At 36.4% G+C, this 13893-nt stretch overlaps 1 protein-coding gene and 1 non-coding gene across 6 annotated transcripts; one reads left to right on the forward strand and one right to left on the reverse strand.

Moving 5' to 3' along the window:
- Window positions 1-2513: 2513 nt before the first annotated feature.
- Window positions 2514-12722, reverse strand: LOC132635892 (histone deacetylase 2). 5 transcript variants are annotated; one of them, XM_060352487.1, is made up of 14 exons: window positions 12492-12720; window positions 11227-11282; window positions 7588-7705; window positions 6658-6720; window positions 6463-6531; window positions 6222-6388; window positions 6060-6124; window positions 5936-5982; window positions 5727-5771; window positions 5599-5649; window positions 4276-4362; window positions 3156-3243; window positions 2945-3051; window positions 2514-2823 (listed from the first exon to the last, which is right to left on the reverse strand). In XM_060352487.1, exons 1-13 carry the CDS (start codon window positions 12672-12674, stop codon window positions 2948-2950), a joined length of 1143 nt encoding a protein of 380 aa, XP_060208470.1. In that variant the 5' UTR covers window positions 12675-12720; the 3' UTR covers window positions 2514-2823; window positions 2945-2947. The 5 variants fall into 5 exon arrangements, 4 of the variants coding, with proteins under 4 accessions (XP_060208470.1, XP_060208469.1, XP_060208472.1 ...); XM_060352486.1 differs by having other exon boundaries at window positions 2514-3051; XR_009580816.1 differs by lacking the exon at window positions 2514-2823 and having other exon boundaries at window positions 2996-3051; window positions 3156-3238; window positions 12492-12722.
- On the forward strand, window positions 9811-9911 carry LOC132638872 (U6 spliceosomal RNA). The gene has a single exon (XR_009581934.1). It is a non-coding gene; the product is annotated as a U6 spliceosomal RNA (small nuclear RNA).
- Window positions 12723-13893: the final 1171 nt, after the last annotated feature.

A 13893-nucleotide genomic window follows, 5' to 3' on the forward strand; every position in this document is an offset into this window, starting at 1 on the left:
TGCTCCTTTAGCCAACGTTTCACCGAAATTTTTGAGCATAACTGACTCTTTGAAGGATACGTGGATCGATTTTTGATAAAACAAATATTAGCCGAATAATAACAACAGAACAATAAATAAATAAATAAATAAAAAAGAAAGAGCTTGAATAGCTTAGCCAGAGTGATTCTTTTAGTTGGAGTCAGCCCGTTCCTAGTTGAGCTCGATGACCGGATTGACAATTAAAATGAATGCAAGAGAAAACTGAATATACTACTTAAGTAAGAAACTATAAAGAATATTGTACACTGGAAATCTGATGATGTTAACATGAATAATAGGCTCCTATTTATAGTACAAGAATCAGCCCTTTGGCTGTGATTATCTAATAATTAAGACTAATTATGAGCCTTAAATGCTCATTCAAGTCTAATCGTAACGTTCCAATCGGATTTGCTCCGATTGAGTAACGACTGCGAGCTGTATCCTCCTCATTTAATGACCCGATCCAATGACATCCCGTGGCAATATTGGCTCAACAGATTTCCTCCGATTAGACTCGGAGACCCTTATCCTGTTCCGACGAAATGGCTAATAATGCCTTTACCTGTGCTGCCACATGTCCTGCTGCTAACACGCCACGTGTCAAGCTTTACTTTTCCATGTATACAGAAACTAGTAAAGCCTTTGCTTTAGGCCCTAAAATTGAGCCCCAAGAAATTTTAATAACAAAATTTTATGATTTAACATAAATATTCTAAACTTTAAATTAAACTATTTAAATTTTAATATTATAAATAAAGTGTTTACAATACAATATATAGCAAATACATGACTAATATCTTATTAACTTGAACATGTATGGAACCTAAACCTCGAACTCAAAGTCTCCCGAGAAATCTTCCACCATACTTTCTGCTTCATATAAACTCATATGTCAAAAAAAGTTTTCATTCATATGAAGCATTACTTTCAAACATCATAAAATGAATAAAGTAAAAATAAAAAATTGTAAATCCAAAATAATTTATTGCAAATACATTGCTAATATCTTATTAACTGGAACAAGTATGAAACTTGAACCTCGAACTCAAAGTCTTCCCAAGAGATCTTCCACCAAATTTTCTGCTTCATATAAACTCAGATGTCAAAAAAGAATTCTTTATATGAAGCATTACTTCCAAACATCATAAAATGGACAAAGTGAAAATAAATAATACTACATATTTTCCCCTATGAATTGAAAAGGAGAGGGCCAAGATATATTATAAAAAGAAGAAATGGAATAATACCTGCATTCCTCTGTTCATAACAATGAAGTGGAACCTTGGAAGAGCACTTCTAAAATAATACTAGTACACATACTCGCACGATGCGCGTATCGTTTCAAAGAAAAAAGAAGCAGAGAGATAATTGTAACAATCTTAGCTTTAAGTTCTGATCATCTTGAATAGTGCTAATAGATTAAGAAATTATACTAACACAACATCATAATAACATCAAATAAGTTGAATCGCAAAAAATTTAAATTCATCTTAAAAATCTTAATGATGCTCATAATTCAATTTTCTAATTTGCCTATGCACATCATCGTGAGGTTTTTAAATCTACACAATTTGAAACAAATTGTGTTCTTAATATTTGATTTTTCAAATGATTTCGTTTCAAGCACTTCTACGTATAAAATAGAAATAGATATTTATTTTACATTAGAAATATAGACAGTACAAAAAAAATCTTGCTCGTGACAAAAATAATTGCTAGAAATAAAATAAAAAATTGAGATTTAACTAAATATACTTCTTCAAAATCACTAATGACTTTGAGTATTTTATAATACATCTTACTGGTCGTTGAAGTCATTGAGATGTAATTTTACCACAGATCATCTCCACCCATATAGCTGCTACCTATATTCTAAATCAAGCCCTCATCTAACCAAATTTATATAATAAAAAATTAATTAAATGCTTTACACCATTAAAGGATTAAACATTTTAATTTCCAAAATTTTGCAATGTGAGTACCTTTGGTATCTCTTTGTTCGTTACGGTGATATACTTGGAGCAATTAGTAACGCAAGATCAAAGAAAAAAATAAAAATTTAGCATTATTCTAAAAGAGATGGGACTTTTTATTAAAACACAATTGAGAACCTCAGTAAAACATTGTTAGAAGTAAAATTGCTATTTTGCATATTGAAACGACTCGAGTATGGAATGTCTTTAACGAATACGCCTTTATACTTCTTGTGTCTTGTAGTCGTACGGAATGTTTTAAGGAACACGCCGTTATACTTCTCGTGTCTTGTAGTCGAAGACAGACCGTCAGTCTACAAAAGCAACACCCTTTCATTTTTCCAGTGGATTATTGGGGTTGCTTGGGCGTATAGGAAACACTTCCTAATGAGTTGGGGACACTGCATTTGAAGGGCTATAACTTGTCGACTAACAAAATGATGTATGTGTATATCAGTTAAACATCATTATCATATAGGCTACTGAAAACATTGATATCGGACGAACAACAAGAACTTGACTGCACAGCCCTATCAATGATCAATATAAGTAATCAGGCACAAACAGGTTTCAATCTATTACCAAGAGTTAAGCCACAAAATTAAATTATGCTCCTTCATGCATCACAATTGGGCATTGTCCATGACAGCACATAGACCACATACGTATGTGTTAAGGATTTCAAGCTACATGAGTTACTTCATACAAGGACTAGCATATACACAATTTAGATTCTCGTAAATGCATCAAGGTACACAAATCTTAACAAGCTCCTTCTTGCTTTTCCCATCTCTAGCATCCCGATAGCATATAATAAACACCTTCACTATCAAGGGAGATTATTCTCTTTTATTAGAACACAAATGAGCAAGCTCCCTGATTTTGACTTAAACGCATAGGTCAAATTTCAGGCCTTTAATTCAAAGTAGCTATGCAAGGACATTCACCTATTATGCTTTTGCAGTTGGTAAGCTCTTCATATCTATCAGGGATTTATTTGAGAGATTTATGATGGAATCAGCAATAACTTTGGCACTGGATTTCATGTAACCACCTGAAAATGTAATACAAAAGTTCAGTTGCTGGTAATATATGGCACAAGTCCACCAAGATGATCCAATGGCAGGGTGCAACAGAGAATAGGAGATTTGGTTGAACCTGATGTGAGCATGATGAGGGGGATGTTTCTCTCTCGAGCAAACCTGAAAACTTTTTCGTCCCTACTAGCAATGCCTTCAGAACTGATCTGCACAGACATGTATGTAATTAATAATGACAGTACATACAAACAATTTTGGCATAAAGTCAGTTCTCTCCCTCTTTTTCATATAGAAATGGCAGAAGACTCTATGGTCTGCAATTGCATGAGTATTATGTTGGCAGTTTCATTCATACAGAAACTGAAACTGCTTCAATTAAACCAAGTAGTATAGCTACAAATTCAGGGCATGCATACACCTCTACCTCTATTTGGTTCCTTCACACATTTGAAAACAGAAAGAAGCATTATTTATATTTTTCCTTATTTATATTTTTCCTCTCTCTGGCTAAGTTTACGTAAAATCCAAATACAAATCCTTTAGGCCCCAACCTATATACAAAGGCTGGAGCAAATATCAATCATACTTTATATGACACATACTAAAATGTTTACCATCATTTAATAATTTTATCTATTAAAATTCATAAGTACCAAGAATTTAAGTTCATTTAACTAATCAAATATAATTGACTCTCCACCAAGCTAATATTCACCAACTACTCAACTATTTTCCTCCACCACTTAAAAGTCAATCTAATATTTAAAATTACATGTCCAGAAATGATATCACATAAAATTAGACGTTAAGGAACGTAAACTGCATGTATGTTCCAATTTAGTTACTCAATAAAATTGTGTCTTATGCTTGGAACAGAATTACTGCATGTATGTTCCAATTTAGTTACTCAATAAAATTGTGTCTAATGCTTGGAACAGAATTGGGATATCTCGTATCTTCACCCTCCCTTCCAAGCGAAAAGCATGCAGTTGATCCTTCTATATTTTGATTTGAAGGAAAAAATACATTCTTACATACCAAAATTTATGATTTTCTGCTTGTTAAACATACTCTTCCAATTAGCTGTATAAAAAATGTTTAAAATTCTATGAGCTTGTAATTATTAAAAGATCTAGAATTCCATCTCCTATGTGGCTTGCCACAGAAAGAAGCACAACCTTCTGTTAATGACAGACATGCAAGCCACATATAGCTTGTTTCCCGTTGGTGAGTCTTACCTTCAACCTGCCCAGTGGATCCCCATCCAAGATATCCGTGCCAGCATTATAAACAACTAATTCAGGTTCAAATTTCTTCTCTGCAACCTGGAAGTTGATTAGGACAACAGTCAAGTCATATATTACATAGGAAATCAACACAATAATATTGGAGAGCTCACTAGCAAAGAAAAAGTCTCTTAGATGCGTTTGAATGTTTCTGACAAATAAAAAAAAGCCTAGAAGAATGTAGACACTTTACAGAAGTATGGTTTTACATCGAAGCTCCAAAGATATTCATCCTGCTGCACAAAAAGGGAATATCCTTCTTACACAAAAAGTATTATAGGAACAAAGAGGAGCTTTTGACCCTTTTTTTTTTTTTTTTTTGAGAATGGAAAGTGTATATTCACCAACATTAAGGAAATGCAGGACACCATATTTACAACGTCGATTAGCACAAAAGGATAACCTTGTTCTACTTACAAGCCTGCCACAAGGATCCTAAAAAATCTAGTTAGGATTCATCATCTTCTACACATCTTTCTTTACACCAAAAATATAATAACTGTACACAGTTTAAAAGGGAGCTTTTGACTCAATCACAATGCACTTCCGATTCCTTTAAAGGTTTCTTGTTACTCTCACTCCATCTCAACCGAAAAGCAAAGAGCTACCCTCCACAAGCCTTCTTCCTTGGGAGTTCTAGGTGATTTTTTAACACTAGATATTGCAAAATTAATTCATAGAAACCGTCATTGGTTTTTCATTCTAAGACTAGATTGTAGAATTTGTGCCAGGAGCAATGGTCAAAACCAAGGTACATTAGTTCCTCACGCAATCAAATCACCAAAAAAACTGAGGTATTAAAGACAATGTTCACATAATAATCTGCAACTTCGCTAGTGAACTATTTGCAGCAGCCCTACCTGTAGCCATCTAACAAACGGACATATCGAACTTTTGGAATGATCAGAAGAAATATATCCATTAACCAAAATAAATATCGCTTTTATGCCGGAAAATAGTACTAAACACAAAATAGAGGACTTGAGTTCAAATATAAAAAGTTGCATAACTTTCTAGATCAGCATCAGAGAAAATCCATTTAGCTTTTAACAGCTACATACATTAAAAACCAAATATTCCCATTCCATTGATCTATAATAAAATTAGTAACATAGTTCTCATAAGTACTTATAATTAACAATCACCTGTTTGTGCTAGGACAGGTCACCAGCACATGGGTACAACAAAGTTTTGCAAGAGTATAAGTTGCAACAAGAAGTTATACTATTAAGTAAGAAAGGAAATAAAGTTGTGCCAAGAAGTTCAATTACACACCTCAAGTGCATGATCTAGCTTAGCCAAGTATTCATCTGTCATAGTCCCACTCTGCCAAAGTTCGTAAGCGACAGATGTCAGTATAGTTTTAGTATAGAAATAACTTGTTTTATAAATTTGAATCTAACCTTAACTTCGACTCCTAGATCAATGTACCGCCTGGCTTCAAAATCCTAAACGAAATGAAATAGATTCACAACAGATCTGATCAGATAATGCTACCTTTTGATGCTATCAGTGCAATTGAAAGAGAATCAGAAATAAAGAGACAACTATTTGGGTAAGGGATGGGGCATGTGACAAGCAAGGAAGCAGATTGTTCAAGACGGAAACTCACAAGTGGATAAATTCCAGGATTGTACATATCAAGGATAAAGACTCTTCCTGCATGCATCCAAGCAACACCAATTATTAACATAAAAATGGCACACAAAATGCAAGATGAATGACAAGAAACATACTGTCCTCCGAGAAGTCCATTTCATGGCCGTTTCCTTGGTGTGCATCAAGGTCAATTATAATGACTCTATACAAGAAAAAAGTTTATTATTGATTTCATTGAGATGTCATGACTTTTGTGCGTACATAGTCACACATTAAACATGAATTACCATGCGGTGTACCTTGAGATATTTAAACGCACAAATGCATAATGTATACAAAGAGATATATCAGCATAAACACAAAAACCGCCTCCCCTCTCTGCTGAACAATGATGAAATCCACCACCGACATTAATAGCCCATCCTCGTTCTTTTGCAAGCTTTGCAGCCAAAATTGTTCCTCCCACCTACAGAGAATTATCAACAAATGCTGAACCAGAGAAGTAGAAAAAAAAAATGATCTGCAAATGACTAAATTCACCTGCTTGCGGAATGGGTGAAGCACTTTCTTTTGTACAAGGAAATTAGGAAGCATCGCAACAGGAGGGACCTAAAAGATCTGGTCATGAGATAATCAAAAGTATGGAAACAAGAAACCACCTCCTAATGAAAAAGAACTGGTATGATTCTGAATGGACCTACACCAACAGCAGCAAACTTCAGTTCTGACTCTTACCTCAACAATCATGGAGACATTCAAGCTGCTGTTCAAACTTTTCAGGTATGATTCTGAATGCACCTACACCAGAAATGGCAAGACATTTACCAGTCACCCATCAACATTGCCAGCTTCAAGGACAGTCCATATTAATGCTAGGCCCACTAACTACAGTTACAGCAGCTAGACTGTAAAAAAGACCAAGAGTATCCTAAAGTGGCTAGTAAATTCTGTACATGCAAGAAAAGTAAAAGTGGATTTGTTGTAAGTCACCATAACGAGATTGCAAATGGACTGCAACATTGACGAACTTAGTTATAAACAATGACGATCCTCATGCTTGGCTAAAGATTTTCAGCACAGGGCTTAAGTATTATTGGTGACAGAATCTAGATCAGATCAAAGAGCAACAATATCCTGTTTGATTACTAAAAATTGCAACTATATAAGAACGTAGAAGGCTAGAACTATGTATTAACATATCGTATATCACCTTGACAGAATTGCAAATTGACCTCGACATTTATGGAATCAAACTTAGGAAAATGAGGCGCCATATGATACTTACATAATTTTGCATTACAAGGCTTCCAAAGTAATTATTCAGATCAGCGATCCTCAAAACTTAGATATGTGAACTCAAGTAACTGGTGGATGGGATCAGAATATCATAAATGATGCTATCTAGGTTCAGTGGATGGAGGTGATTATTACTTAGATTCAAAAGGTACTGGTACCGTCTTCCTCAGAAAATGTCAGTTCATCAAATTGACTAAATTATTAAAATAGCCCACAAAGATGCAAGCATGAAGAATACATAAATGTATTTCAGGGAGAAATGAAAGAGCATGTTTGGGATTGACTCAACCACTTGTTCAAAAAACAGTAAAACAGGATTTGATAACTCATTAGATGACTATGTTGCTATTGACCAGTAGAAGTTGCTACCACTAGTAGATCATCTTTTGTTGCCTCCACAGGCTCAACTACATGCTTTTGGTCCATGATACCTTCCTTAGTGAGAAACCGGCAGATTCGACCCCATTTAGAAGAGTCAAATGGATGCCTGTGAAGTTAAATCATTGAATGAAGTATCCAGTTAAAATGTCAAACCTAGACAAGGCAGAAGAGGTCTTTTAGAAGAAATATAATATCTTTTTCAGAAGGAAACTTAATACACACTGTTACCTCAAAAAAGAATAGACTAAATAGAAATTCAGCACTGCGGACAAGGATACTCACCTGAAGTGCAGGAAATGCAATGTACATACGTGAGGCCCTTGCCATTTTATTGACGAGTTTCATGCACACCCATGACCTTCGTATGTAAGTGCTAATATCTCTATTTTCAAGTTTTCACCCCACCCCACCTTTCCTTTAAACAACTCTTTCCTGGAGGCAAGCAAGAGTTTGGGGGAGGATAGGTTTTGGGTAGTTCTTATGAGTGACACAATGTTTTAGTTTCAATAATGCATATCTTTACATTCTTAGGTGCATTTGGCTGAGAAAAAGTGAAAAATCGGTGGGGAAAGTAATGCTTGGCTTCAAATTGAAGCTAAGAAAAATATCAAAGCCATGATTCTAGTCCTCTCTAACTATTCCCATTTACGGATGGACAAAAAAAGTAAAGGAAAAGAGTGTTATGAAAAGGAAACCTAAAGAAACGCAAGCTCTATTTAATGACACTGTTATACAGAAGTAACATTGAGTCCCCAAAACCCAACGTATACACAAGATGAATGTTGTCAAATTTGGATGCTTAACACATTTTTTTTTTCTATAACCATGGTGCCTGGGCCAACTTGTGCTCACCTTAAATAATTCCACAGGATATCTGCTACCCCACACCAACAACAGGTACTGGTTAACTCTATAAACCAAGGCTTGGATAGATATGAAGAAATCACCTAGTGTTTTTGTTTGCATGACTGAATGAATAAAATAAGAGAAGACCGCATGATATCATTTGCTCGTATCCTCTAAAAGCATCTTGTTAGAAAGTGTGACTAGTGATTGATTGTGATAAAAAGAAAAGAGGTAGGGATAATATCACATTAAGGGAAGTTATCTCTAATGACCTACAAACTCTTGGAACATACGGGAAGAACTGATACATACACGCAACACTATCCTTGAAATGGCCCAGGCCAAACTGCCGGTGTTGTGCACTCTTGACCCAGCCTTTTGGGTCTCGTGGTTTATCCCCTTGAACTTTAACCCAAAAGGTGGCTTGTGGTCCAACAATGTTCAGGTACAACGGGGCTCTCACCACCGTTGCTCCCCCTTTCAGGCTTCCAGGGGACTTGGGCCCGGTCTGCAGCTCCCTTAGAGCCATATATCAACCATGGGTCCCAAACAAGGAGTGAATCCATAACACAAGCCAAAAAAAAAAAATACGACACCACAAGGTCTCATGGAGCATTCAAGAGTAATCAATAATGGGATGCAATCCATTCAAAAGAAAGAAATCAAATGCAAGTATTAGACTTCCATGGGAGGACTGCTTAGGCTCTTGACCCCTCGATTCCCGAGAAACTCGAAGATCTCGAAGTTTGACTCACCATTATAGCTAAAGCAGGTGATGATCAACTGGAGGGTTCAATAATACCTGGCATGGAATGTATAGATCAAAGATTTAAGGGAGAAAATCTACAAGATCCAATAAGTACTACAAACTACTTCTAAAAAGAGGGCACAGGCCTTTGATGCAAGAAAATACCATAAGTTGTAAAGTAATACAATACAACATATTGTATGAGACCCCCTCATACTTGGGTGCATTAATGCTGTGATCCTTTCAAAAACATTACCAGACAGACATATATTAGACATTGAAACCCCATGTACACGACCACTCGATCACTAGGTGTACTACCATCCACTCAATAGTTAAGTGTCACAGTATGTACAGTACAGTGGTAGGACCGTTAGTGGATCCAAAATTTGTCACACATGACATGCATGTGACCTAGCATAACAATCTGCACCTATATGTGCGTTCTGGGAAAACGCTTGTCAGTATAATGTTGGGCCACTTGGTTATCAAAAAAAGTATAATGTTGGGCCACTTGGTGCCTCTTATATGTGTTGTGAATAACAAGTATTATTGGATAGGGGTTTTTCCAAGGGGAGTTACGCTGTCGGATGCCGATCATAGCCCTACTTTATGGGTCGTGACAAAACGGATCCGATAAAATTGGAACGACATAGAGTAGCTTAGCATGGACTTTGTGAAGGATGAAAGGAAAAATCAAGAAATAGTCCAAATTTTGAAGTATAGCACCCCAGCTGGCTATTGAACTCGAAAGGACATCACTGTGAGCTTGCCTCAGGCAGATCTCACATCGAAATTGGAAGAGAAAGCTAAGGCTATATAACGCGAGATCAAAAATTTAATTGTCGACGCGCCTTTTGGGTTAAATCCAAGAGATCAAAATTGAGGCCTTAAGGTTGGGCAAAGCCGACAATATCTTGGTAGTTTGGCCTAGGCCGTTATAAGTGGTATCAAAGCCAGTATCTCTTCTAGTATAATCAAGGGGAAAATCTGAGCGAGCACGCTGAACCTCCAAGGGGGTGGATGTAATAGCCTATGAACCATGGGGTTGACAGAGGTTGTCTTGAAGTTTGCCTTAAGCAGATTCCATATTGATGGGAGGGAAAAGTTAGGTGTTATATAAGGCGCGAGCAGACCTCCAACTATTGAAGCATCTTTTAAGTTAAAGCCCAACCGAAAAAGAGAAAAAGAAAAAAACGTGAGGCACCAAAAATGGGCCCGAATGGACAATACTTTAACAGTTGGGCTGCACCGATCCATTTGGGATTAAAACTTAGTTACTGTTGTTATACTTACATTAGGCCCAATGTTTGTTTATGAATATTTTAACTCCTCCTTGTTTTATTTTCACACGGACGTAGTTTTATTCTCATCAGAAATTAGATGTCCTTTTAGGAGTAAGTAAAAGAATCATAGAACCCCTAATTTCTCGATTCCTTTTTTCTTATAAGACAAATTGTTTAGTTTTGAAAGAAATGGACTTAAACAGGGCAGAAAGAATGTATCTCGAATAGATTTAAAGGTACTGTTCATTCAGGTTGGAATGGACTATACTTTGGTCATCTTTTCTCCTTTATTAATCCCCTATTACATTCCATTCGACCTTTCACAACATTAAATTTTCTTCCACTTACGTGTACATAGAAAAAGTTAATTATCATCTCAATTTCGATCAAATTCACATAGTTTAAGGTTCCATATCTCATATAGTCATGATTTACCAAGATTAAATGCCAATCCGTTCCAAACACTGGCAAATGTAAATTTGCGACACTCAATTTCATGAAATTTAAATCCTTAAACTAGGATTGAATAACCAGCTTTAGTACTTGTATTGCATTTCTAAAATTTAATCAACTACTTTCTCTCATCCAGAACTACACACCTTAGACCTAACCATTCCTAGAACTTTTTTAGGTATTGGTAAGGAATTTAGCACTCACAACAACAATCAAGTACCACCACATTCACAGTCAACAAATTATTTTTCGAACAAATTTCATTTTGAAGGTAGCATAAAAAGCAGTACTTACAGTTTTTCGATCCCGAGAAAAGAAATGTCGTAGGATGACGAGTATATCAACGGCACCTAACAGAACAAAATTAACATGAGAGAGATTCCTCGAAAACTCTTACTTTAAAAATTGAGATAATTGTAAAAGTGACACCTGAACTATCACATTTTACACATCCCAGGTATCGGTTGTTCCCTTTCCATTTTACCCCCTGTTTGGATGGTGGTTTCCCGTGGTTCATTAATGTATGGTTTTCTATGAAACCATGTTTGTTTTTATTGTTCTTAAAATTATTTGGTATGGTGTTGTAAACCCATGGTTATATAAACATGAAAGTCCCAATTTTTATAAACGATTTGGTGGTTTTTCCGTGGTTATGTATTTCATTTCTCCATTATACCCTACCCTCCACCATCCACCCCACCCCACCCCACCCCCGCCCTACCACCCACCCCCGCCCCAACTACCCCACTCCTCTCCACCCAACCCAACCACCACCCACTACTCCTCACCACCGCCCAACCCCACCCCACAACCACTCACCCCCACCCTCCCACCCACTACCCCCACCCTCATCCCACAACCACCCACCCTCACCCACTACCCCTCACCACCATCCAACCCCATTCCCACAACCAGTCACCCCTACCCTAGACCCACTACACCCACCCTCATCCCACACCACCCACCCCTCCACCACCCCCACCCACTACCTACTTATTTTTTAAAGTTCCTATTTTATTCTTTACCTGAGTCTTATTAATATATATAAACTAATTTCTAATCAAGAATTAAGGATATTTTAGTGAAGGGGAGCCTTGGCGTAACTGGTAAAGTTGCTGCCATGTGACCAGGAGGTCACGGGTTCGAGCCGTGAAAACAGCCTCTTACAGAAATGCAAGGTAAGGCTGCGTACAATAGACCCTTGTGGTCCAGCCCTTCCCCGGACCCGCTCATAGCGGGAGCTTAGTGCATCAGGCTGCCCTTTTAATTAAGGATATTTTAATAAACTTACAAGTTATTATACATTACCATACAGTCAAACCAAATCATACAAATGTTATTAAACTACTAAAAATGATACAGTCTATTCAAACGTTGGGTTCATTAATACAGTACAATACAATACAACACCAAACTGTACATTAATCAACTAGGTGTATTTTACTAATACATAGCTGATAGTTAAGCGTGTGACTTGCGAAAAAAGTGATAGTTAAGGGGGTATGTTTTCATCTTTGAAAAAATTGAAGTAAAAAGGAGCAAGTATGGGTTGTACGTACCTTAGAAGGAGGAACATCGAAATACAGTTGGCTAGAGAGAATACGGTGCCGACGTAGAGCTTCAGCGTCGTCAGTTTTCGATGACGATGGTTTCGACATTCGGCGAGCGAAGTGTGGAGCAACTTTAATGGCCACGGCGATGAAGATGATGCCAGCTACTAACACAAGAGAGGTTGAGGTCATTAGAGAGAGAATCAGAAAGTAGGACACAAAGTGCTTTTATGAAATTTATTTTAGACCAAAAACTTATCTAATTAAGCCAAAAGTCAAAAGTTTAATATTACTAAGGCCAAACCATCGAGAGCCACGTGAGATGCTCAATGTCATTTACTTACCCACCTCAATTCAGGGTGTTTCTATTAAGCACTTACACTAATTTAAAATTTGTTTCAATTAAATACTTTTTGCATAATTAGCCAAATATGTAAAGTGAGTGTAACACACTCGCCGATAATATGACAAGGTGATGAATTAAATAAAGACACGTGACATATGTATTCAAAATAATTATTAAAAATAAAATATGACTAGAAGCAATATTTTTACACTATTTAGTTAATTAAAAAATAATAAAAGAACACTCTGCCACCGCAAAGCCACCACGATCCAACCTTCTCTGCTCCTTACCGTTGTGCATTAATTGCAGCTGGGTTTATTGCCAAACTTTGAGGAAAAAAATTGCAATCGTGAAGGCTGCATTTTAAAAGAAAAAAAATATGACCTACATGGAAGGAGCTTCGAAGCTCAGAAAGAGGGGGAAAAAATCAATTTGGTGTGCTAAATATTGTTCTTAAGAGAATTAAGAACTTGTTCATGAAGTATCCAGGAGTTTGGTTGAGAATCAAAGTTGTTTGAATGATTTTTGGAGTTGGGTTTGACGAGGAACATATTGCACAGTGAAAAAAAATCTGCAACCAGTTTTTGCATATTCTTTGAGCAGATTTGCTTCCTTTTCTGATTTTTCTTGTTGCAATAAGTTTTTTTTGATTGTCTTAACTAGTTTAATGTTAGTAATTAGTCCTAATTTGTCAATCTAGTAATTTGAAGTGTGGGTGGTAGCGGGTGACCACTACTTCCACAACTTTCAATCGACTCCAATTTATGAAATCTAAGCAAGAGAAATATGTCCTTCAATTATGATTTTCCATCTTTAAAGAAGCTTTAATGGAGTCATCATATTTTCATCTCAATTTCTTCAATCCAAACTAACAAAACAGTGATTTTCGTGGCTCCTTCAATTGATTTTGAGTTATGGAAAGGTGAAATTATGTTTTCTCTTTAACTGGGTTTCATTTTCTTGAATATAGTGGTGGCCATGGAAACGGCCAATTCTCAACCCAATTGGGTCTCAATTAGAAGGATGGAGATTTAGTGATTCTTGTGGGAGATTTAGAGGAGGAAG

The sequence above is a fragment of the Lycium barbarum genome, chromosome 4, assembly GCF_019175385.1.
Source record: "Lycium barbarum isolate Lr01 chromosome 4, ASM1917538v2, whole genome shotgun sequence".
Classification (NCBI taxonomy): Eukaryota; Viridiplantae; Streptophyta; class Magnoliopsida; order Solanales; family Solanaceae; genus Lycium; species Lycium barbarum.